This window comes from Rhineura floridana, chromosome 10 (assembly GCF_030035675.1).
Source record: "Rhineura floridana isolate rRhiFlo1 chromosome 10, rRhiFlo1.hap2, whole genome shotgun sequence".
Classification (NCBI taxonomy): Eukaryota; Metazoa; Chordata; class Lepidosauria; order Squamata; family Rhineuridae; genus Rhineura; species Rhineura floridana.
In genome coordinates this window covers 75,234,322-75,257,060 of record NC_084489.1, presented here as the reverse complement: position 1 = coordinate 75,257,060, position 22,739 = coordinate 75,234,322, and the positions used below count along the sequence as shown (strand labels likewise).

Below are 22,739 nucleotides of genomic sequence, written 5' to 3'. Positions count from 1 at the left end.
AAGTTGCAGGAAGCCAGATTTCAACTGAACATCAGGAAAAAGTTCCTAACTGTTAGAGCCATACGACAATGGAATCAATTACCTAGAGAGGTAGTGGGCTCTCTGACACTGGAGGCATTCAAGAGGCAGCTGGACAGCCATCTGTCGGGAATGCTTTGATTTGGATTCCTGCATTGAGCAGGGGGTTGGACTTGATGGCCTTATAGGCCCCTTCCAACTCTACTATTCTATGATTCTATGATTCTAATTGGGTGTTAGAACAAATTAAACCAGAACTATCACTAGAAATGATGTAACTGAGGTTATCATACTTTGGAAACATAATTTTAGCTTCTAGTGATGCCTCTACAATGCACACCTTAATGTGGTGAGGGAGTTTGAAAGTGTTGAAGAAGCTGAAAGCAATGCTGTCAGGACTCTAGACCAACAGGTAGGGTCCTAGCAGGGTCACCCAAGGCGGAATGGTCAAAGCTGAGACACCAGACTAAGATGCATCCAGAGTCAGGGGAAGGCAATAGTAAACCACCTCTGAATATCTCTTACCATGAAAACCTTATGAACAGAGTATCCAAAATGCAACACGAGATAGTGCTGGAAGATGAGATCCCCAGGTCAGAAGGCACTCACCGAGCTACTGGGGAAGAACAAAGGACAAGTATGAGTAGAGCTGTGACTAATGATGCAACTGTGTCAAAGCTGAAAGGAAGCCCAGAGACTGATGTGCACAGATGCAAAAGGAGAGTCCGGAGTTGTACGATGTACACAATAGGAACATGAAATGTGAGAAGCATGAATCAGGGAAAGTTAGAAATTGTCAAGCAAGAAATGGAACGTATTAACATTACAATACTTGGTGTGAGTGAATTAAAATGGATTGGTAAGGGACACTTTCAATCAGGCAACTACAAAATATTTTATGCAGGAAATGAGAAATTAAGAAGAAATGGGGTTGCTTTAATAGTGGGAAGTGATGTAGCAAAAGCAATTAGGAGCTATAACGCAAGGTCTGAGCGAGTGATATCAATGAGATTTAACGGGAAACCTATTAGGAATTGGAGAGATTGTACACAGAAGTACAGGAAGAAATTGATCACATACCAAAACAAGATGTTCTGATAATCATGGGGGACTGGAATGCAAAAGTAGGGAACAGAGAAGAACTAGGAATTGTGGGGTAATGGGGCTTAGGAGATAGAAATGAAGCAGGAGAAAGACTTAGTGAATTCTGTGAAGCCAATCATTTCTTACTTGCAAACACATGTTCTGAGCAACCAAAAAGATGACTCCACACGTGGATATCACCAATTGATCAATATAGGAATTGATCAATATAGGAATCAAATTGATTATATATTTGGTAGCAGGAGATGGAGAAGTTCCATACTTTCTGCAAAAACAAGACCAGGAGCAGACCACGGTACAGATCATGAACTGGTAATATCGAAAATCAGAGTAAAGCTAAAGAAGAACAACACAGCAATCATAATGCCAAAATACAATTTAAATAGCATCCCAGAAGAATATAAAGATCAAATAAAGAACAAAACAGAAAGACCTCAATGGATGACTGATGAAAGTCTTAAAATGGTTAAAGATAGAAGGAAAGCAAAAGGAGATAGAAACATGGCTAGAACCCTAAATGCAATAATACAGTGACTAGTACGTAGGGACAAAGAGAACTATTATTATTATTATATGATTTATGTCCCACCTTTCCTCCCAGCAGGAGCCCAGGGCAGCAAATAAAAGCACTAAAAACACTTTAAAACATAATAAAAACAGACTTTAAAATACATTAAAACAAAACATCTTTAAAAATAATTTTAAAAAAAGCTTTCAAGACATCTTTTAAAAAAGTTTAAAAACATATTGTTTAAAAAAAGGTTTAAAAACATATTAAAAAGCAATTCCTACACAGACGCAGACTGGGATAAGGTCTCAATTTAAAAGGCTTGTTGAAAGAGGAATATTATAATAGTTCTTCAATATTATAATAGTTATTGTAATGAAATAGAAGAGGACAACAAAAAATGGGAAGAACAAGAGCCCTATTCCAAAAGATTAGAGAAATTAAAGGGAAATTTAAACCAAGAGTAGGGATGTTGAATAATCAACAGGGGAACACACTGACTGACTGAGATAAAATAAAAGGAAGAAGGAAACATACACTGAAGAACTATATAAAAGAGATGCAAGCATGACAGGCTCATTCAAGGAGGAACCATATGATGAAGAACCAGAAATTTTAGAATAAGAGGTGAAAGCTACTCTTAAAATACTTGGAAGAAACAAATCACCAGGAGCAGATGGCATACCAATACAAGTTACTGAAACTGAATCTGTCCAAATTTTGACAAAAATTTGTCAACTAATATGGGAAAGAAAGAATGGCTCACAGACTAGAAGCGTTCAATATCCATCCCAATTCCAAAGGGGATCCCAGGGAATGCAGCAATTATCAAACTATTGCCTTAATATCCCATGAAAGTAAAGTAATGCTCAAGATTCTACAACAAAGGCTCTTGCCATATATGGAGTGAAAAATGTCAGATGTCTAGGACTGGCAAGGGCACCTATGAGTGAACTAGAAAAGGTCCTCAAATGCAATGATGTATCACTGAACACTAAAGTCAGGATCATTCAGACTATGGTGTTCCCGATCTCTATGTATGGATGTGAAAGTCAGACAGTGAAAAAAGTGGATAAGAGAAAAATCAACTCATTTGAAATGTGGTGTTGGAGGAGAGCTTTGCACATACCATGGACAGCGAAAAAGACAAATGGGTGTTGGAACAACTTAAATCAGAACTATCACTAGAAGCTAAAATGATGAAACTGAGGTTATCATACTTTGGGCACATAATGAGAAGATTCATTAGAAAAGACAATAATGCTGGGGGAAACAGAAGGGAGTAGAAAAAGAGGAAGGCCAAACAAGAGATGGATTGATTCCATAAAGGAAGCCACAGACCTAAACTTACAAGATCTGAACAGAGTGGTTTATAACAGATGCTCTTGGAGGTCGCTGATTCATAGGGTCGCCATAAGTCAAAATCGACTTGAAGGCACATAATAACAACAACAACAATTGGAGGTCGCTGATTCATAAGGTCTCCATAAGTCAAAATCGACTTGAAGGCATATAACAACGTAACATTAAACAACCAACAGTCATACTGAGTGATGGCAGCAGGGAGATCATTAATGTATCATGAAACCAAGTGGTTTAGGAGAGAAGATGGATCATCATGTTAAATATCTTACATAACCTTTTTCTATCTGAGATATACTGCTTTGAAATAATTTTAAAATTTACTTCAAAGAAACCTGAATGAAGAAAGTTGTTAATTAAAAACCCCTAGTAATAAGTGTCACACTGTATATAGATGATCAAGCAGATCCCAAACCTCTCTTTTGATCAATACTAGTAAAAGTTTTGCCTCGGAAGCCTAATTCTGCAATTGCCACATAATGGGACAGACTGGAGGCCGATTGCCCATTGCCTGGTAATCCACTCTGCTATAAAATGCATCTATTGAAAACTGCTTGTTCTATGATGGAAAAGAAACATAAATACCACAACTTGCTTTCTATGGAATTCAGTACCTCAAGCTTCATTCTTGAACTGGAAAGTCAAAATGCTCCAAAAGCTCCCCTTCCTACTCTTATAACATCACAGAACTTCTTCACCACTCAAGCTCTTCTGGATCATTGAGTGTCATTTGCTGTCTACTGAACTCTTGCTCATTGCTACTCCCTGCCTAGTCATAATTTTCTACTGTAAAATGTTTTTCTAGGTGAAATGAAATATATTTGCTAGGTGAAATGTTCACAGTCCATGCTAGTTACCCCACTATAAATAGACATTTTATATAGGGTTTACAAAATCACTAGATTATGATGTAGTTTATGACTATTATGCCTCAGCCTTGCAGTGATTTATATATATATAAATCACTGTAAGGTGGGTTCATATATGCATACTTATCACTGTAGCATTAGTCATTGATTTGTATGTGTGAATGAGCTGGCACAGATTAAACACTACAGATTATGGACAAGAAAAAATTGCATGTGCGAGCAGAAATTTTCTACAAAGTTATAAAATATGGCACCACACTGCCATCAAAATTCCTTTTAGTTGAAAGCAGAAAAAGAACTATTTGTCTAGTCATACCTATTAAGCGAATTATAATCTATGCTAGAGATGGGTTATGCTTGACTCCTTCTCTGGGAAGAAAATAGGGAAAGGGGGTGCTGAATAGCTGCAAATTTCAGCCATTTGTCAACTCTTAAGACCCTACACCTAATTTAGCCAGGTGAAGGATAAAAACCTGGATGGGGGATAAAAAATGTAAAGTAAGCCATTACAGCTGAACATTGTCTGGAGAATTGCTGCTTATTAATAAGGTGGCACTTTTAATCAGTGCCCTAAACTAATACTTAGCACTTATCGTACTTAGGCTTACCATAGCACTTTTGTCTTTAAAACTCTTAATAAATCCCCTGCAAACCAAAGTATGTTACCACCCCCTTCTATAGAAAAGGGTAGTTATTAAACAGTCTACACCAGAGGTGGGCATAAGGTAGATCCTGAATTACTGGTAGATTTCTGGATGATTTACAGTAGATCTACAAAGGTTTTTGACTCCCAATTGTTTAACAATAGGAACAACAAAATGACCTTTCTCACATAGGCTGCCGAAATAGGGAATGCTCATTTCGTACAAAAGAACTTTTGTATGAAAGCACTGAGACCTCAGTTCAGATCTGGTATGGAAAACAGACTCTTAGAATGTTCTTAGAGGTACTCTGCTCTTTAATTTTAACCATTAGCAGTCAGTGTGGTAGGGTAGAGCCACCATGGCAGGAGCATCAGTGCTACTGTTTTACATTAACAATCTAGATTTTAGATGTTAGAGCTTCAAAATAACCTGTAAGTTATTGCATTAACACACATCTGGATTAACATCAGGTACAATAAACTCAAGAGTGTATTTCACACTGATTTAAAAGTATATTTCCGACAGCAGGGCAATACTGAGCAGTTCATAGAAGCATCAAACAACTGTCAAGTGATTTTTTTAAAGGTAGCCATTTTTTGTTAGAAATAAGGCATTTAATGCAAATTACTATCACATTAATATATCCATGATGGCCGCTTAGATTACATGGCTTCCGTTAGCTGTACTTCCGTCAGCTCTCCTAGATGGCAGATACCGTAAGATTCCTTTTGCTGAGCGCCTATGCCCTTGCGGTGCGGGCATAGTGGAAACCGTTGCCCATGTACTTTTAGCTTGTCCTTTTTATCATGATCTTCATCTTTTAACCATAACCCCGATTATCCAAACAATTCTGGGTAGGGATCCCGCATTTTATGCCAGCTACCTTTTATCAGACCAAAACCCCTAAATTACAAACAGGGTCGCGAGATTCTGTGCTGCAGCAATTACCTATCATAGAGCATTGCTAGCCCAACCGTCTGCACAGTCTTGAGCGTTGGTCTTTTAGCTACTCCCAGCCTTTGTTTAGTAAATGCTTGCTGTTTTAATTTGTCTTTGTATTCTGATGTTTTGTACTGGTCTCTGGCCGTAAGAATAAATTCATTCATTCATTCATTCAGATTACATGGCTCAACATTGTACTCCACTGCATTTAGATATTCTCCTTGTTGTAATCTTATGACTTAACTCTGCACTTTACTAAGTTTCATGTCTCTACCATTTTCCATCAAATTAAGGGACACCTTATACATGTTTCACAATCCTGTCTCTCCTTTCTGCCTACATCAGGTGAAAATGCATTAGGGGAAGGATTGGAGTAGGACAAACTGCAGTGGCCACATCCTCTCAGAGCTGATACACAGGATCTCTGGACTGCAACAGAGGATCACTAATAAGCAAGTCTGGAAAGCCACTTGTGATCTTTTACAACAATCGACTTGAAGGCAGTTTCCATTCCATATCTTTAAATTAAGTTGTGTGAAATAAGAACAATCTGGGCAAATAACAGCTAAAACAACTTAATTTTCTGCAAGAAAAGAGGATTTTCACAATATCCTCTTTTTGGCTTCTAAAACTTTGTATCCCAACTGTAGCTACATCTTCGCAATTATGCCTGTTAGGGGAAGAAATGTAAGCTTCTGCCCAAAGGCTTTTCAAAAATTGCAGCAATGAATTCATTAGCCAAGTCGGAAAAAATGTACAGGAGTAACACATATCAGTAGAGTTACTGTGCACAACAAAGCAGCATGTAAGTTTAAATAGGTTAAAGAATAGTGTTAACATTTTTTGTCTTGTGTTTTCGAACCCAACAAGAGGTGTAGTGCTGGTCTGTTGCAAAACAGCAAAGATTCATGTGGCACCTTAAAGCAGGCTTCCCCAACCTGGTGAGAGGGAATGAAGTGATTTTTATTATTATTATTATTATTATTATTATTATTATTATTATTATTATTATTACCTGCCCTTGACCAAAATTTTTTAGGACAGGTCACAACAATATAATATACACTATTTAAATAGTTTAAAACAAATTAATAATTTAAAGACAGAAATCAACAAAAGTAAGTGATGCTATTCCAAAACCTTTTGGTGGAACCAGGCATTGATTAATTCTACTCTGCCAAAACCCCAGAATCAATTGTGGAATTTTGAATACATATTGTAATCCAATCTGGGCATGCACAGAGAAGTCCAGGGCAGTTAAGATTCCCTGTGGATGTCCCAAACCCTATGTGTTTATTCTAAATGTATCTGCTTCTCTCCAAGGCTGCACTATATTTAAAATTAGCTGTGTGCATTTGCAGCAGAAGCCAAACATACAGAGTGCTGACTGGGTGCACTCACCCTCATGGTGTCAGTACAATACATTAAGTGGCCTTCCTGATCACTAGACAAGTCTGCACTTTTAAAAAGATTCTATTTTTTTTAAAATAATAAGAGTGAAAATAAACAATTAATGTTCATATAGTGCTTAAATGTTTTTGCAACAGACAGTGTGTATGAATGATGCGGGAGACAAGACTGATGGGTGAGCCAACATTTAGTTTATTGCTATATGCACCAATCATTGGAGTTCCAAAAGCAGGGTTACACAATGGCTGAGGGATACACTGCATTATATTATTTCATAATGCACCGTCCTGTTAAGGTATCACTGAGAGCAGGGCTTCAACAATTCCTTATATTTGGGCTATATATTGTTTTTGCCTTATGCCTTAATTCTTCCCTTAACAATTTTATTATTATTTGCAGAATGAGAAAGCAAGAATACAGAATTCCTACCAATAGTCTGTTTGAACATCTCTGTGAAAAAGAAAAGTGTTTTTGCATTGCAGGATGAAGATCAAGCAACTTCCTTATGGGTTCACTCTTTTATATTGTGAGAGACAGACAGGACAAGACATTGTTTTATTGAAAGGATACTCTTTGAATAACTTTAAATAAGCAGAGTATGCATTTACTGTTTTTTTTATTAAAAATGTATACTTTACCTCACATTTTAATAAAAAGTTCACTGTCAGTGAGAAAGGTAATATTAATTTCTAAGATATTTTCTTTTTTGTTGTTTATACAATTACTATTATTATTGCTGCAAACACTGTACATATCACAGTATCCATGTGCTCTAAAACGCTCCTCAGTGGAAAGAACTATAGTGTACTTTTATTCATGTTTACTGCAGAACTTCTCTATTCTTCAGTCCAAAAACTTCCGGGTGCTTGTCTCCACGGCAACACATAATAATGTTCATGAGTGGTGTCATTGTGATGATCCCACCTTTGGCTCCCCCTGTCAGGTTCCCACCTGCTTGTGGCTACCACCTTTCACTAGGCACCACCTCAGGACACCACCAGTCAGGATCGTTGTTTTTATTTTTTCTCACTCCGCTCTAGCACAGATCTCACAAGATCCCACTGCTAGGCAGCACCACCAGTCACTCCCTGTAAACAATACTGCTAGAGACTTTGACTCAGTCTCTCTATAGCTTGTTACTTTGTGTCTGGGTGCCCTTGCTGTCCACAACCCCCTTGTATCTTTGTCTATAAAGCATACAATCCTGGGTTGCTGTGGATACTTGACATTGTTCCTTCAGCCTTGGCAATTACCCTACCCTCCCTTCTGGTCTGTGTATTCCCAGCCAAGGATCAGGCTTTTGGTAAACCAATAAAAGTATTTATTTGATAACACCAGGAAATAACAAGATTACTTTAGGAATGTTTAACAAGCGTATGGTTTCATACAGTGTCACTCTTTATGTTTCTAGTCATATATATACTGTCTAAATATCAGCCAAGTATAATCCAACCCTCCCTCAGAACTCTGCCAACCAACCCATCCAAATAACTCTCCACTAACGACTCTCCAACAACTCTCACCAACCAACCCCCTCTCAACTGTCATCCTCCCATTTATACCTTCAGCCATTCAAACACTCAGCCAATCATCATCCAGCATTCTCCAGCCTTCCAACCCATGCTCTCCCCCCTCTCATTCAATTCACTTACCATATATCCCTTAATAAACCCACACTTACCATATTTACAGGTTTTAACATATAAGGACATCACAGTCATCATAGCACTCTTTGCCACCAAAGACTCAGGCTATAGATTATAAATTCACATGAAATCTACTATATCAATGAAATACCTCTTGGACAAATTCTCACTTTCCAATAGCTTCAAATAATGATATCCCTTAGTCTGTGCCTCAATACTGAAACTTGAGTTTCCAGAAAGTTAAGCAAAAAGCACCAGCAGAAATAGCACCATTAATTAATTTCTAAAACTACTTTGACGTTCTGCAAGCTTCTTTACATACGAACATAGGAAACTGCCTTATACTAAATGAGACCAGTGGTTCATTAGCTCACTGCTGACTGGCAGTGGCTCTCTATGGTTTCAGGCAGGGTTCTCTCCCAGCCCTACCCGGAGATACCAGGGATTGAACTTGGGACCTTCTGCATGCAAAGCAGATGTTCTACCACAGAGCTGTGGCCTTTAACCGTAATAGGCACACCTATTGTTGTCTTTTCCCATAAATTCTACTGACCATACAAGCAGCTAAGATATTTCATATATAACAACAAAGAAAAAACCTTATATGCTTAACATGTGTCAGAATATTTTCCAGTAACAACGAAAAGTCTGTAACACTTCTATCACTGAAGAACCAACTTACTAATATCAATATCCTACAGTTAACATGAATATGACTCCCTCACTATTTACCTGATTCAAATCCTCTGTGCCCCAATTCCTCTCTTTACTTCATCCAAGTGAGCTTCCACTCTTTCCACTCTGGAAGCTGCATTCAGACATGACTATGCTTGAGCACTTTGCCTGGCTGCTGAAAGCACCTTACATACTTTCTCTCAGTAACTCTTACATCAGTCAAGGTTCCAGAACCAAAAGGAAGCACACTCTGGCCTCTGCCACTGGACTAATGGCCACTGTGAGATTGCATCCCCTGCGTCTCAGGAAGAACATCACATCAGTAGGAAAACTGGTATGGCCCCATCCATCAGCAAGAGAACCTGCAGCTGCAGTGAGTTTACTTCCCTACTCCCTGTCAGAAAGAACTATCAGTTCCAGCTAGGTTGACAAGGAAATTGCCCAAATCGCCTGTACTTGGCCAACTATTTAGTTACACAAAGACCCATTATCCAAGAAAAGGGAATATGTGATATACTTAACAAAAGAAACCAGCTACCTACTTCAGAAAAGAAACTGTGTATTGAATGTGGATTGTTACATCATGAAAGCATAATGAAGAAGTCTAAATGGATAGTGCAAAAACACTATAATGGATAGTGCAAAAACAATACATAATTATCTGCACACAAAAAGAACAGAAAAAATCCTACTTTCTCACTGAGTATGGGACAAGGAGAAAATATGGGTTACACACGGGACAGCAAATAAGAATTTACATATCCCTCGCTCCAGCTGCCAGTTCGTCTAGGACTGCAGAACTAAAGAGAAGGATATTCTGGCTTCTACCAGCAGTCAGATAAAAATTTAAGTTTTACTTACAGTGAACTCCTGTTTGATGTTGACAGTGGAGGACATTCTATTGTAGGGATGGTGCCTCCATCTGGGATGACAGGAAAGGTCCACCAAGCTTTGCCTCCTCTCCAGGGGGAGGAATTGTCCTGCCCTCCAGTCTGACTGGCAGAACAAGAACAACCCATCAACCCCAAACTATTGAAGCATATTATGCCTTAATCAGGAAGACCACAGAAAGACTGTGAAAAAGAGATCATGCAACCAAGAAAATAGAGGCTAGCCACTTAATGTAGCAACATTTATACAACCAGACAAAAGACAAAAACAAGACAACCTATACATGCTAACGGTGTTGGGCAGAGGCAGAAGACCTAAAATTCATACCCCAGCTACAGAGGATCAGAAATGTGTGGATAATCAGAGACTTCCCGGAAGGATTGCTCCGCCTGTGGCTGCCTCTGAGATGAGCTCTGTCTCAGAGGAAGCTTTTTTCAGTTTAAAATCAGTCAAAAGGGAACTTTGACTGGTATAAATGTTCTCCCAGGCAAGGGTGAACCGAAGATTATCCACAGAAACTTCGTTGGGCTGTTGGTGGCTGGAATTGATCAGGAATTCCCTGGGATAAGAAGGCATACCTAGCAGCCGAGGACGGAGTTAGGACTTCCAACAAGCTGGGCTGAAAAAAAAGCGAGATGTTTTTTCTTTTAAACGATCCACAACGGGCGAGCTTTCTTTTGTCTAATCTTATCATTTGGCTTAAATTACTACAGTAAAAGAGATTTGTTTAAGAATCAGCAATTAAGATACCTGGGTGAGTTACACTTCTCTCTTTTATACAAGGTTATACAAGGAATTACGGAGGAGGAAAGAAAATTTAAAAAGCTTATCTTATTTTTTATGGCAAAAAGCTGGCCTGAATTTGGAAACTATAAAGATTAAAACGGATGAGGGGCAACTTACCCGAAGAGAAAATCTGATTTAGATGATTATTTGATTGATATATGTCTGGGACTACTTTTTCTTGGACTACTTTCTTTAGACGAATCTGCTGTTCGTGTATGTTACTAATTGTTCGGCGCTGTGAACCAAATTTGTTTTGCATTCTTGGACGTGCGGGAGATAAGAACTGTGCTGGCCAGATGATGTCAACAGGCCTGGAATATTAACTCCCTTATTGCTGGAAAAAGAAGCAAATTACTCTTTGCTTGGGAATTGTGGCTATATTGGAAATTTGAAGGGGTTTTTTTCGGCTTTAAGAATGACAATCAAAGAAGTGGCAGAGACCCTGGATGTACCCCTGGAAGGGTTTTCCCCTCTGGATATGTTTCAGAAGATAATGGATGAGATTAAGATAACAAAACAAGAACTGGGACAGAGTAGACAAGAGATGGCAACTGAATTTGGTAAAGTGAAACAGCTGAAAGAAATAAAGGATTATATGAAAAAAAAAGCAGATGGACAAGCAATAGAAGATGAAAAAGAAATTAAAGGGAAGGAGCAAATTCTGGAGATTGGATCAGATATATCAAATGTGGAATTGGAAAAAGATTTGGACTTTATGGCAAAAATTGAAGGGAGGATGCAAGTCCTGGAGATTGGAACAGATATATCAAGTGTGGAACTGGAAAAATATTTGGAGTTTGTGGATCCTGGAGATAAAGATTACTGTTTGGAATTCGGCGTTGTCTCTGGAGAAATTGATGAAGATATCAGAGATAAAGCTATCAATGTTTCAATGGAATTTCTGGACTGGAATGATTTGATGGAACTTGAAATAGAGAAAATTTATAGAATTAATTCCAGATATGTGACAATGGAAAAACTCTCAAGAGATGTGCTAGTGCATTTCGTAAAAAAGAGGAACACAGATATGACCTTACAACAATATTTCAGCAACACATTCAGAATTGATGGCAAGGAAATATTTGTGATGAAGGAAATTCCCATCAGACTCTTACTATATGACTATGACTATGACAGCAAGATTATTATGGGTGCAAGGATGGAAGTTGGAAGATGGAATTAACACTGATAATGGAAAAATGGCTATTGAAATTATTGGACCTAGCAGACTTGATGAGATGGATTAATTGACATGTTTATTTGGAGAAAAATCGATGGATATATTTCTCAAGGAGTGGAAACCTCTCTTTGACTTTTTGCGGAACGAATAAAGCGATGTTAATGAGATTTGATGATTAATTAAGATAACTACTGGAGGAAAGTGATTTTGTAATATGTTAAGAGACAGGTTTGTTATATATCATAGACCTATGGCTGATCTGCGACAAATCGGAAGTCAACATTTTATTTTATTGTTTGATTTGTTTCTTTTTTGTTTTGTTTTGTTTTGTGTTTGAAATTTTGAATAAAATTAATGATAAAAAAAGAAATGTGTGGATAATCTGATACAGGAAGGAGAGATAGAGAGAATGTTCGTCACTGCCAACATCAAACAGGTCACAGTAAGTTAGCAGTGGAGGACATTCTCTTGTAGGGATGTATCAGAGCAGTCCCCTTTTTCCCGGGTGGGCTTTCTCTGAACACTACCTACTGGTGAATAAGAACATAAGAACATAAGAAGAGCGTGCTGGATCAGGCCAGTGGCCCATCTAGTCCAGCATCCTGTTCTCACAGTGGCCAACCAGGTGCCTGGAGGAAGCCCGCAAGCAGGACCCGAGTGCGAGAACACTCGCCCCTCCTGAGGCTTCCAGCAACTGGTTTTCAGAAGCATGCTGCCTCTGACTAGGGTGGCAGAGCACAGCCATCATGGCTAGTAGCCATTGATAGCCCTGTCCTCCATGAATTTGTCCTCCATGAATGATCCTCTGAAGCACCTTCCTGCCAAAGGCAGCAACAACTGATGAGAAACTATCTATTTTGTAATGTTACGTGGTGTAGCCCACGTGGCAGCTCTGCAAATGTTAAAGACTGGGAAATTGCCTTTAAAGGTGGCTGAAGCAGTGTACTCCCTTGCTGAATGGGCAGCAATACCACCCGGAGGTTCCTTACTCAAGGCAGAGTAGCCCTGAGATATGGCCAAACACAACCAGTGAAAAATCAAAGAGGAAGACACTTTCTTCCCCTTAGAAGGCCCAGAAAAAGCCACAAACAATGATTCAGAACTCTAGAATCCGATCTAAATAAAACCGCAGAGCACACCGCACATCCAGAGAATGCCAGCATCTTTCTTGAGAACATAAAAGGTTTGGGCAGAAAAAAGGAAGAACAACCTCCTGGGACCTATGAAAGTTTGAGTTGACTTTGGGCAAAAAAGAAGGATCTAGACACAGAACCACTTTATCTAGATGAAACATACACAGCTGCAAGTTGGCCGAGAGGCCCCCCAGTTCTGAAACCCTCCTGGCTGAAGTAACAGCAACTAGAAAAACTGTCTTAAGAGTAATGCTATTTATAGAACAAGTGGCCATGGGTTCAAAGGGTTCAACAGTCAAAGCCAACAAAACCCAATTGAGATTTCAGATTGGAAACTTATGAACCACCTGAGGAGAAATGAGAGACACTCTTTTAATAAACCTTTTGTAAAGAGGGTGAGACAAGAGAGACATGCCCCCCAAAACTAGAAAAAAAAGTGCTCAGTGCAGCTGACTGTTGCTTGACAATACTGGAGCTTAAACCTTTGTCCACCACAGGCTGTAAAAAACCCATAAAATTGGCTACCTCCCTAGACAAGGGATCCACCTGCCAAGAACACCTTCCAGGTGGTACAGTACACCCTGTTTGTTGATGCCCACCTGGAAGACAACAAGGTTTCCAAGACACTTTGTGAATCCCAACTGTGTCAAGCCAGAGCTGCTCAGCCTCTAGCTGGACAACTCTGGACAACTCTGGATCCTGGAGCAATAGATCTTAACCTATTTGTAGGCACCAAGGGGATTTCACCGACATGTGAATTAGATCAGGAAACCAAGGTCTCCTGGGCCAGTGTGGAGCCACCAGGATCACCTCTGCTCGACTTTAGGTGATCCTCTGCAGAGTTTGCTGAATAACACGAAAGGGGGGGAATGCATATAGAAGCCCTGACAGCCAGGGAAACTCCAAGGCATCCACCTCCCAGGCTGTCAGACATGGAAGGCGAGACAGGAACACAGGTAAGTGAGTATATTCTGGAGATGAAAATACATCCATTCTTGATTCCCCGAAGTGATCCAACAGCATTTGAAACACTCACGGATTCAACTGCCATTCTGCCTCCTTTATGGCTGTTTGATTCAGCCAGTCTGCCATAACATTATCCAGGGCTGTCAGGTGTTCAACTTTCAGAGAGAGCAGAATGAGTTCTGCCCAACGAAGGAGATAGTCAGCCTCTGAGATCAGAGCTACTGACCAAGTTTTTCCTTGCTAGTTCACATATGCTTTGACGCTGATGATGTCTGTGCACACTAGCCTCTGAACCAAGTTGGGAGAACTGGAGTGCTTGGTCTTAGAGGAGAGCATTGATATAGTGAGTATAACGGAGACCTGGTGGAATGGGGAAAACCAGTGGGATACGGTTATCCCTGGATATAAACTATATCAGAAGAAGGACGTATTGGTGGCGGAGTCGCTCTATACGTGAAAGAAGGCATTGAATCCAGCAAGCTCGAAACCCCAAAAGAGGCGGACTCCTCCACAGAATCGTTGTGGGTGGTGATACCATGCCCCAGGAGGGACTTAATACTGGGAACGATCTATCGTCCCCCTGATCAAAATGCTCAGGGAGACCTGGAGATGAGATATGAAATTGAGGAAGCATCAAAACTAGGAAATGTGGTAGTAATGGGTGACTTCAACTACCCGGACATAGACTGGCCGCATATGTGTTCCAGTCATGACAAAGAAGCAAAGTTTCTAGATATTCTAAATGACTATTCCCTAGACCAGTTGGTCATGGAACCGACCAGAGGGACAGCAACCCTGGACTTAATCCTCAGTGGGGACCGGGACCTGGTGCGAGATGTAAGTGTTGTTGAACCGATTGGGAGCAGTGACCACAGTGCTATTAAATTAAACATACATGTAACTGGCCAATTGCCAAGAAAATCCAACACGGTCACATTTGACTTCAAAAGAGGAAACTTCACAAAAATGAGGGGATTGGTCAAAAGAAAGCTGAAAAACAAAGTCCAGAGGGTCACATCACTCGAAAATGCTTGGAAGTTGTTTAAAAACACTATATTAGAAGCTCAACTGGAGTGCATACCGCAGATCAGAAAAGGTACCGCCAGGGCCAAGAAGATGCCAGCATGGTTAACGAGCAAAGTCAAGGAAGCTCTTAGAGGCAAAAAGTTTTCCTTCAGAAAATGGAAGTCTTGTCCGAATGAAGAAAATAAAAAAGAACACAAACTCTGGCAAAAGAAATGCAAGAAGACAATAAGGGATGCTAAAAAAGAATTTGAGGAGCACATTGCTAAGAACATAAAAACCAACAACAAAAAATTCTATAAATACATTCAAAGCAGGAGACCATCTAGGGAGGCGATTGGACCCTTGGATGATAAGGGAGTCAAAGGTGTACTAAAGAACGATAAGGAGATTGCAGAGAAGCTAAATGAATTCTTTGCATCTGTCTTCACAGTGGAAGATATAGGGCAGTTCCCTGAACCTGAACTAACATTTGCAGGAAGGGTTTCTGAGGAACTGAGACAAATAGTGGTAACGAGAGAGGAAGTTCTAGGCTTAATGGATAATATAAAAACTGACAAATCACCGGGCCCGGATGGCATCCACCCGAGAGTTCTCAAAGAACTCAAAGGTGAAATTGCTGATCTGCTAACTAAAATATGTAACTTGTCCCTCGGGTCCTCCTCCGTGCCTGAGGACTGGAAAGTGGCAAATGTAACACCAATCTTCAAAAAGGGATCCAGAGGGGATCCCGGAAATTATAGGCCAGTTAGCTTAACTTCTGTCCCTGGAAAACCGGTAGAAAGTATTATTAAAGCTAGATTAACTAAGCACATAGAAGAACAAGCCTTGCTGAAGCAGAGCCAGCATGGCTTCTGCAAGGGAAAGTCCTGTCTCACTAACCTGTTAGAATTCTTTGAGAGTGTCAACAAGCATATAGATAGAGGTGATCCAGTGGACATAGTGTACTTAGACTTTTAAAAAGCGTTTGACAAGGTACCTCACCAAAGACTTCTGAGGAAGCTTAGCAGTCATGGAATAAGAGGAGAGGTCCTCTTGTGGATAAAGAATTGATTAAGAAGCAGAAAGCAGAGAGTAGGAATATTGGGACCTGTACTTTTCAACTTGTTCATTAATGATTAGGAGTGAGCAGTGAAGTGGCCAAGTTTGCTGACGACACTAAATTGTTCAGGGTTGTTAAAACAAAAAGGGATTGCAAAGAGCTCCAAAAAGACCTCTCCAAACTGAGTGAATGGGCAGAAAAATGGCAAATGCAATTCAATATAAACAAGTGTAAAATTATGCATATTGGAGCAAAAAATCTGAATTTCACATATACGCTCATGGGGTCTGAACTGGCGGTGACCGACCAGGAGAGACACCTCGGGGTTGTAGTGCACAGCACGATGAAAATGTCGACCCAGTGTGCGGCAGCTGTGAAAAAGGCAAATTCCATGCTAGCGATAATTAGGAAAGGTATTGAAAATAAAACAGCCAATATCATAATGCCGTTGTATAAATCTATGGTGCGGCCGCATTTGGAATACTGTGTGCAGTTCTGGTCGCCTCATCTCAAAAAGGTATTATAGAGTTGGAAAAGGTTCAGAAGAGGGCAACCAGAATGATCAAGGGGATGGAGCGACTCCCTTACGAGGAAAGGTTGCAGCATTTGGGGCTTTTTAGTTTAGAGAAAAGGCAGGTCAGAGGAGACATGATAGAAGTGTATAAAATTATGCATGGCATTGAGAAAGTGGATAGAGAAAAGTTCTTCTCCCTCTCTCATAATACTAGAACTCGTGGACATTCAAAGAAGCTGAATGTTGGAAGATTCAGGACAGACAAAAGGAAGTACTTCTTTACTCAGCGCATAGTTAAACTATGGAATTTGCTCCCACAAGATGCAGTAATGGCCACCAGCTTGGATGGCTTTAAAAGAAGATTAGACAAATTCATGGAGGACAGGGCTATCAATGGCTACTAGCCGTGATGGCTGTGCTCTGCCACCCTAGTCAGAGGCAGCATGCTCTGAAAACCAGTTGCCGGAAGCCTCAGGAGGGGAGAGTGTTCTTGCACTCGGGTCCTGCTTGCGGGCTTCCCCCAGGCACCTGGTTGGCCACTGTGAGAACAGGATGCTGGACTAGATGGGCCACTGGCCTGACCCAGCAGGCTCTTCTTATGTTCTTATGAGAGCTCCTGACCTCTGCTGCAGAAGCCTCGAGCACCAGGAGACTTGTCTGAAATTCCAAGACATTGATGCCCAGGTGAGACTCTTCCAAGGTTCAGGTCGCCTGTACCACTCTGTAACCTAGATGAGCTCCCCAGCCATAAAGACTTGTGTCCGTTGTCAGCACCAAATGCTACAGCTTTTCCAGACTCACCACCCTTCCATGAGCCCTTGGGGAGACAACCACCACATTAATTCCTGCTTGTGATGTCAGGGTACATGGAGAAGTAAAAACAAAAAAGGGGTCAAAGACCAAGATGCTGGAAAATAGTAACTTTTATTATAGATAAAACCCAACGCGTTTCAGCTTGTTATCTGCAGGCCTTCATCAGGGGCTATAGTAAACCAAACAAAAGGGACAAGTTAACTCTACACACATATAAAATCATACACATATACATAGTACATATAAGTCTTTAGGACAGTCTGATACTCACATAATAGTTTATAAGATTGTAAGACCAGCAAATCGCTTTCTGTACTGTGTCAATATCAAATGTCTCAATGAGTAATGCAATGGATTGTCTGTATATATACACAAGCAGTCCAAAGCGAAGTACAGGTGAATACAATAATGTTCCCTTTAGCATGAGGAACAACTAACACCTGGATGCAAGAAACAAATGAGGGACTACGGGAAATTTTCAAAATTTACAATAGGGGAAGAAGCTCAAAATCTTCATTTAAACCACTAGGGGTCATTGTTTTTAAAGTTAAAATCCAAGATAACTCTTTTCTTAATAGAATATCTTCATTCTCTCCACACACCTTCTCCAAAACCCAAAATCTTAGATCGGCTATGGACCTCCCACCGGTGAAGCCAGATATTACACCTTGCCACTGTGGTAGCAGCCATAGAATGAGTATCATACTGTAATGCATCAAAGGCCGCATCCACCACTATGGCCGAAGCATGCAAAATCTTTTTTAGCACATCCTTAACCAACTTTGGCACATCCTGTCTTGCTCCTAGCTCCTCCGTCCGCATGAAGGCAGATTGAGAAAAAAACTGAGGCAGTTCCAGAGGCTTTAAATGATACAGTGTCCGCCTCGAAACTCCTACATAGAACATGTTCCACCCTCTTGTCACAGGCATCCTTAGGCCTGCCTTCCCCCTCTGAGAAAATGACAGCAGCGAAAGCTAAAGCAGCAATAGGAGGATCCACAGCCAGGATACTAAGACGCTGCATAAGACTCTCGAGAAAATTGTAGTGTTTCTTAGCAAACCTAGACAACAATTTCCCCTTGTTAGAGTGTGCCCATTCTGCCCAAAAAACATCATCAAAAGTCTGTGGAAAATGCATCAAGGAAGGCCTGGTCTGAACAAAAGGAAAGGCTTTCTTGACACCAGCAGAAGTGGACACAATTGGGGCTTGAGGTGCCTTCTCATCAGCAGAGAGTTGAAGCACCCTTGAGGTTTTAATTAACATAGGCTGGAATACCTTAAGAGTCAAACAGTCTGGGCTGAGTAAGAACAGTCTCCAGTTCCTCCCCAGACAATTCTCCTTTCTCCAGCCAAAGCTAGGAAGTAGCCAGATCAAGATCAGACTCCCCCCCGATCCAATGCACTGTGACCCTTATCCCCCAATGTAGAGGATTGTTGGACAGCGACCACCATTGCCCCATGTGCAGCCAAAGCTGTGGAGAAATAGCAGAAACTTGGGAAAAGGCCGAAGCTGCACCTAAAACAGGGGGCACTGCTTCTATAACCAAACCAACTATCACCGTGCCCCTGGAGTTCCTAGGAGGGGTTCTCTGGAAGAGGAGTGGGAGACAGGAGAAGTTCTCCCAGAGCTGTGAGATAAGGAGGATCTGTGAGATTTCCTCCTCTTCTTGCGCTTGGAACAGATTTGTGCACATGTCTAGATCTGTGACTTGTGGAGCCATGTCTAGAATGAATGCCAGCTGACCTCAAACAGCATTGACGCTCAGAAGAAATATATGAGCACATCCAAGATAAAAACTTATGGAAGTCACCCTCCAAAGGAAAAGGAAGAGCTTCCCCCTGAAAGGAAACAGCACTCTCCCTCCCACAGTGGACACTGTGGGATGGAGAAACAGGAGCCCTCTGATGAGACACACTGGGAAGGGAGACACTGCAACCAGAAACATTACCCTCCTATTCATATGTTTGCTAGCATGTTAAAACTGAAGTTTGAGAAGCCATAATATACTGAAGGCCCTCCACTCAGTGTTAAAGAAAAAAGGTGGGATAACAGCCCTGCTCAGAAGGTATGTGAGAACTGCCCTCCTTCCCCCTGACCAACAACCAATAATATTGAAATGTTAATGGGGGGAACCAGGTGAGCCCGTTCGGTTCCTTAGGTTTGCTGGCCCAATACAGCAGTAAAATGAAACAGCCACAATAGCAAGAGGTTCAACAATTCAAAGCAACCGTAGCTGCTAAAACAAAATAGATCTCCTGCCCTTTTTACTATGAGACCACCAGTAGTGCTCAAAGTAGTCCCTATGAAATTTGGTAGAAGCAAGCTGTGGCTAAGCCTATTGCCAAGAATGCTGTCTCAGAGAGAGTAAAATGGAGCACTTCCGAGCACTGAGCAGCCGCTCTGACGGGCGGCCGAGGCTGTCCGGGGACAAATAAAAAGATAGCACAAGCAACAGCCAGAGCTTGAATAGGTTCAAGGTGAACCCTGGGAGTTGCCAATGCACCCTAAAGGGTGTCTGCAAGGAATTTTCCCCCTAAACCTCCAAACCCCATAGGGAAATCAGAGCAATCACTCACGTAAGGAAAAGGAAATAAAATTCAAACACACAGAGACACCTGAAAAAGAGGAGAGGAGGAACAAAGCAAAAATAAGTCACTAACAGTAGAGAAAAGAGTTAAAATGCACAGGTTAATGAAGCACAGCAAGGGACCCCAACTGTTTCTGACTGCAGGGCCGGATGACTCCTCCCCCCTGGACTCTGCCTTTCACCATCCCTACAACAGAATGTCCTCCACTGCCAACAGGCAAATAAGGACAGAGAGATTGCATTTTTGAGGTGGTGGTGTATTGTATAACTGCAATCTGTTGTAAGTTGTTTTGAGGATCATTTGATCAAAAGATAGAGTGGTAAATCTTTTACATAAGTAATTTACATAAGTAGGCCAGCAGTACATTCCCAGTATTACACATTGGGGGCAGGGGCAAGAGAGAGCTCAGAGACCAGTTTGCCAGTGGCCTTCCATGGAGTTTATGGCTGAGCTGAGATTTCAAGCCAGGGGCTTCTGTTTCATAATAATGATGCACCCATTTCCCTATGCAAAATGTCAAAATCCAATCTTGAGTGGTAACTGAAAGGCACAATGATTATACACAATCCTGACTAAAGCCTCCTAGTTCTCAGACACTATCTTTGATATATATGTTAAATATTTATATATATACTAAAAAACCAATCATCTTACCTTAAGAGAGGCTTTGTTGCTCTTTATCCTTGCATATACATTTGGAACTGCAGACTGGGAGAGAATATCCAGATAGGCAAGGTATTGCTGAGGAGACTTAGCAAAGTTCACATCCTTTTCCAGACCTAAATTCCTGTTTCTATCAACATTCTGCTTTGAGGTTCTGCAAGTCAAAATCAAGTTAAACATTGTTACTCACATTATACACCTCCCTCCATGCTGTTATAAAGGGTTCCCAATAGGGTTGCCAGGTCAGAAGCATCCCAAACCCTGAGATTTCAGGGGCGGGCCTGAGTGATGTCATGGTGGTGGGCCTGAGTGATGTCACAGGAGTGGGCCCAGTTGATGTCATGAGGAAGCCCCTAGTGATGTCATTAAACATGACACATTAAGTATCAATCACAGTTGCTTGGAGCATACAATTACAATAAAAACATTTATCTGACTGGAAATTAAGATAAAAATCTTAGCTAAAAGATGGATCATGGGTAGGGAACATTTAATCTAGCCTACTTGCTTTCGTCAAGAAGGGTTTAAGTGCCCTCTGGCCAGGCCAGTCACCAGAAGGCTACTGTAGGAAGAAAGGAGCCTAGTGTTGTGGAGATGTTAGATGGGAGCACTGAGGAATAAAGGTGGATGCCCCTGAAGGCTGAAATTCTAAACATACTTACTAAGAGACTAAGCCCATAGAACTCAACAGGACTTACTTCTGAGTAGACATAGTTTGGACTGTGCTGTTGGTAAACCTTGACTAGGGATCCTCTGCAAAGACATCCATATCAAAGCAGGGTTTGCAACCCCCTGTATGGAATGCCCTGCCCCTATCTTTTAATATGGCTGCTCCAAACATCTTTACAGATTTGACCTTTCACTTCAGAAAGAGGTTTGAGAAATGAGTAAGAGTAAGAAGATTCTCTACCCTTTCTGTCTACCCTGTGGGCTGCTATAAACTCACTGTGATAGCCAACCGAATTCCAGTGAGTAATAACTGACAGAGTGAAAACACACATGGTTTGGTCTACCTTCACAGGCAGCAGCTTAGGAACAACAAAAATTGCAGCCACATATTCAAATATGTGAATTCTCTTTTACCACTATTAGGCAAGAAACTATTTTACCATTATTGGGCAAGTTTAAGGGGATTGAGCTGAGTGCATGGAAACACTGCTGTTGCTTCTGTGGATGTAAGGGAGTGAGGTTAAAGATAAGTGAAATGCAAACAGGAAAAAAAGTCAGTGATTTCCTAAATGCAATATCATACCAACCACAGAGAGCCAGTGTGGTGTAGTGGTTAAGGTGTTGGACTACGACCTGGGAGACCATGGTTCAAATCCCCACACAGCCATGAAGCTCACTGGGTGACCTTAGGCTAGTCACTGCCTCTTAGCCTCAGAGGAAGGCAATGGTAAACCCCCTCTTACCATGAAAACCCTATTTATAGGGTCGCCATAAGTCGGAATCAACTTGAAGGCAGTCCATCATCATCACCAAACACAACAAAATTCCTATGAGTAAGGCAGACAACTCAGCATCCCACAACCAGTCAGGATTCATAACCAAAAACCAAAACTAAAAAAATCCTGGCAGCCAGTCAGCCAAGGTCATAGAAATCCCCATGCAGCATAACTTGACCCGGGGACTGCAGTTAATGCAGAATGCTGGGGCACGATTGCTGACATGAGTGAGGTCCTATCAGCACATAATACCTCTGCTCTGAAATCTGCATTGGTTGCTGATTTGCTACCAGGCCAAGTTCAGGGTGTGGTTTCCATGTTATGGGTGCCACATAGTATATGTTCGGCTCTTGTAAGAAATCTGTCCTTTAATGTCGCAGCACCTACGTTTTGGAACTCCTTGCCTACTGACATTAGGCAGAAGCCTCTTTTCAGCACCTGTTAAAATCATTTTTGTTTAGGCAAGCCTATCCAGGCATGTAGAAGCTGTCGTGTTTTTTATCTGTTTTTAACTCA

At 41.0% G+C, this 22,739-nt stretch overlaps 1 protein-coding gene across 1 annotated transcript in view; it reads right to left on the bottom strand.

Moving 5' to 3' along the window:
* Positions 1–22,739, bottom strand: part of PTPRN2 (protein tyrosine phosphatase receptor type N2) — a 1,065,701-nt gene that overhangs the window by 690,135 nt on the left and 352,827 nt on the right. Inside the window, exon 5 of the mRNA XM_061585692.1 lies at positions 20,770–20,932. Coding sequence (XP_061441676.1) covers positions 20,770–20,932 — 163 coding nt within the window. The remainder of the gene's footprint in view (positions 1–20,769; positions 20,933–22,739) is intronic.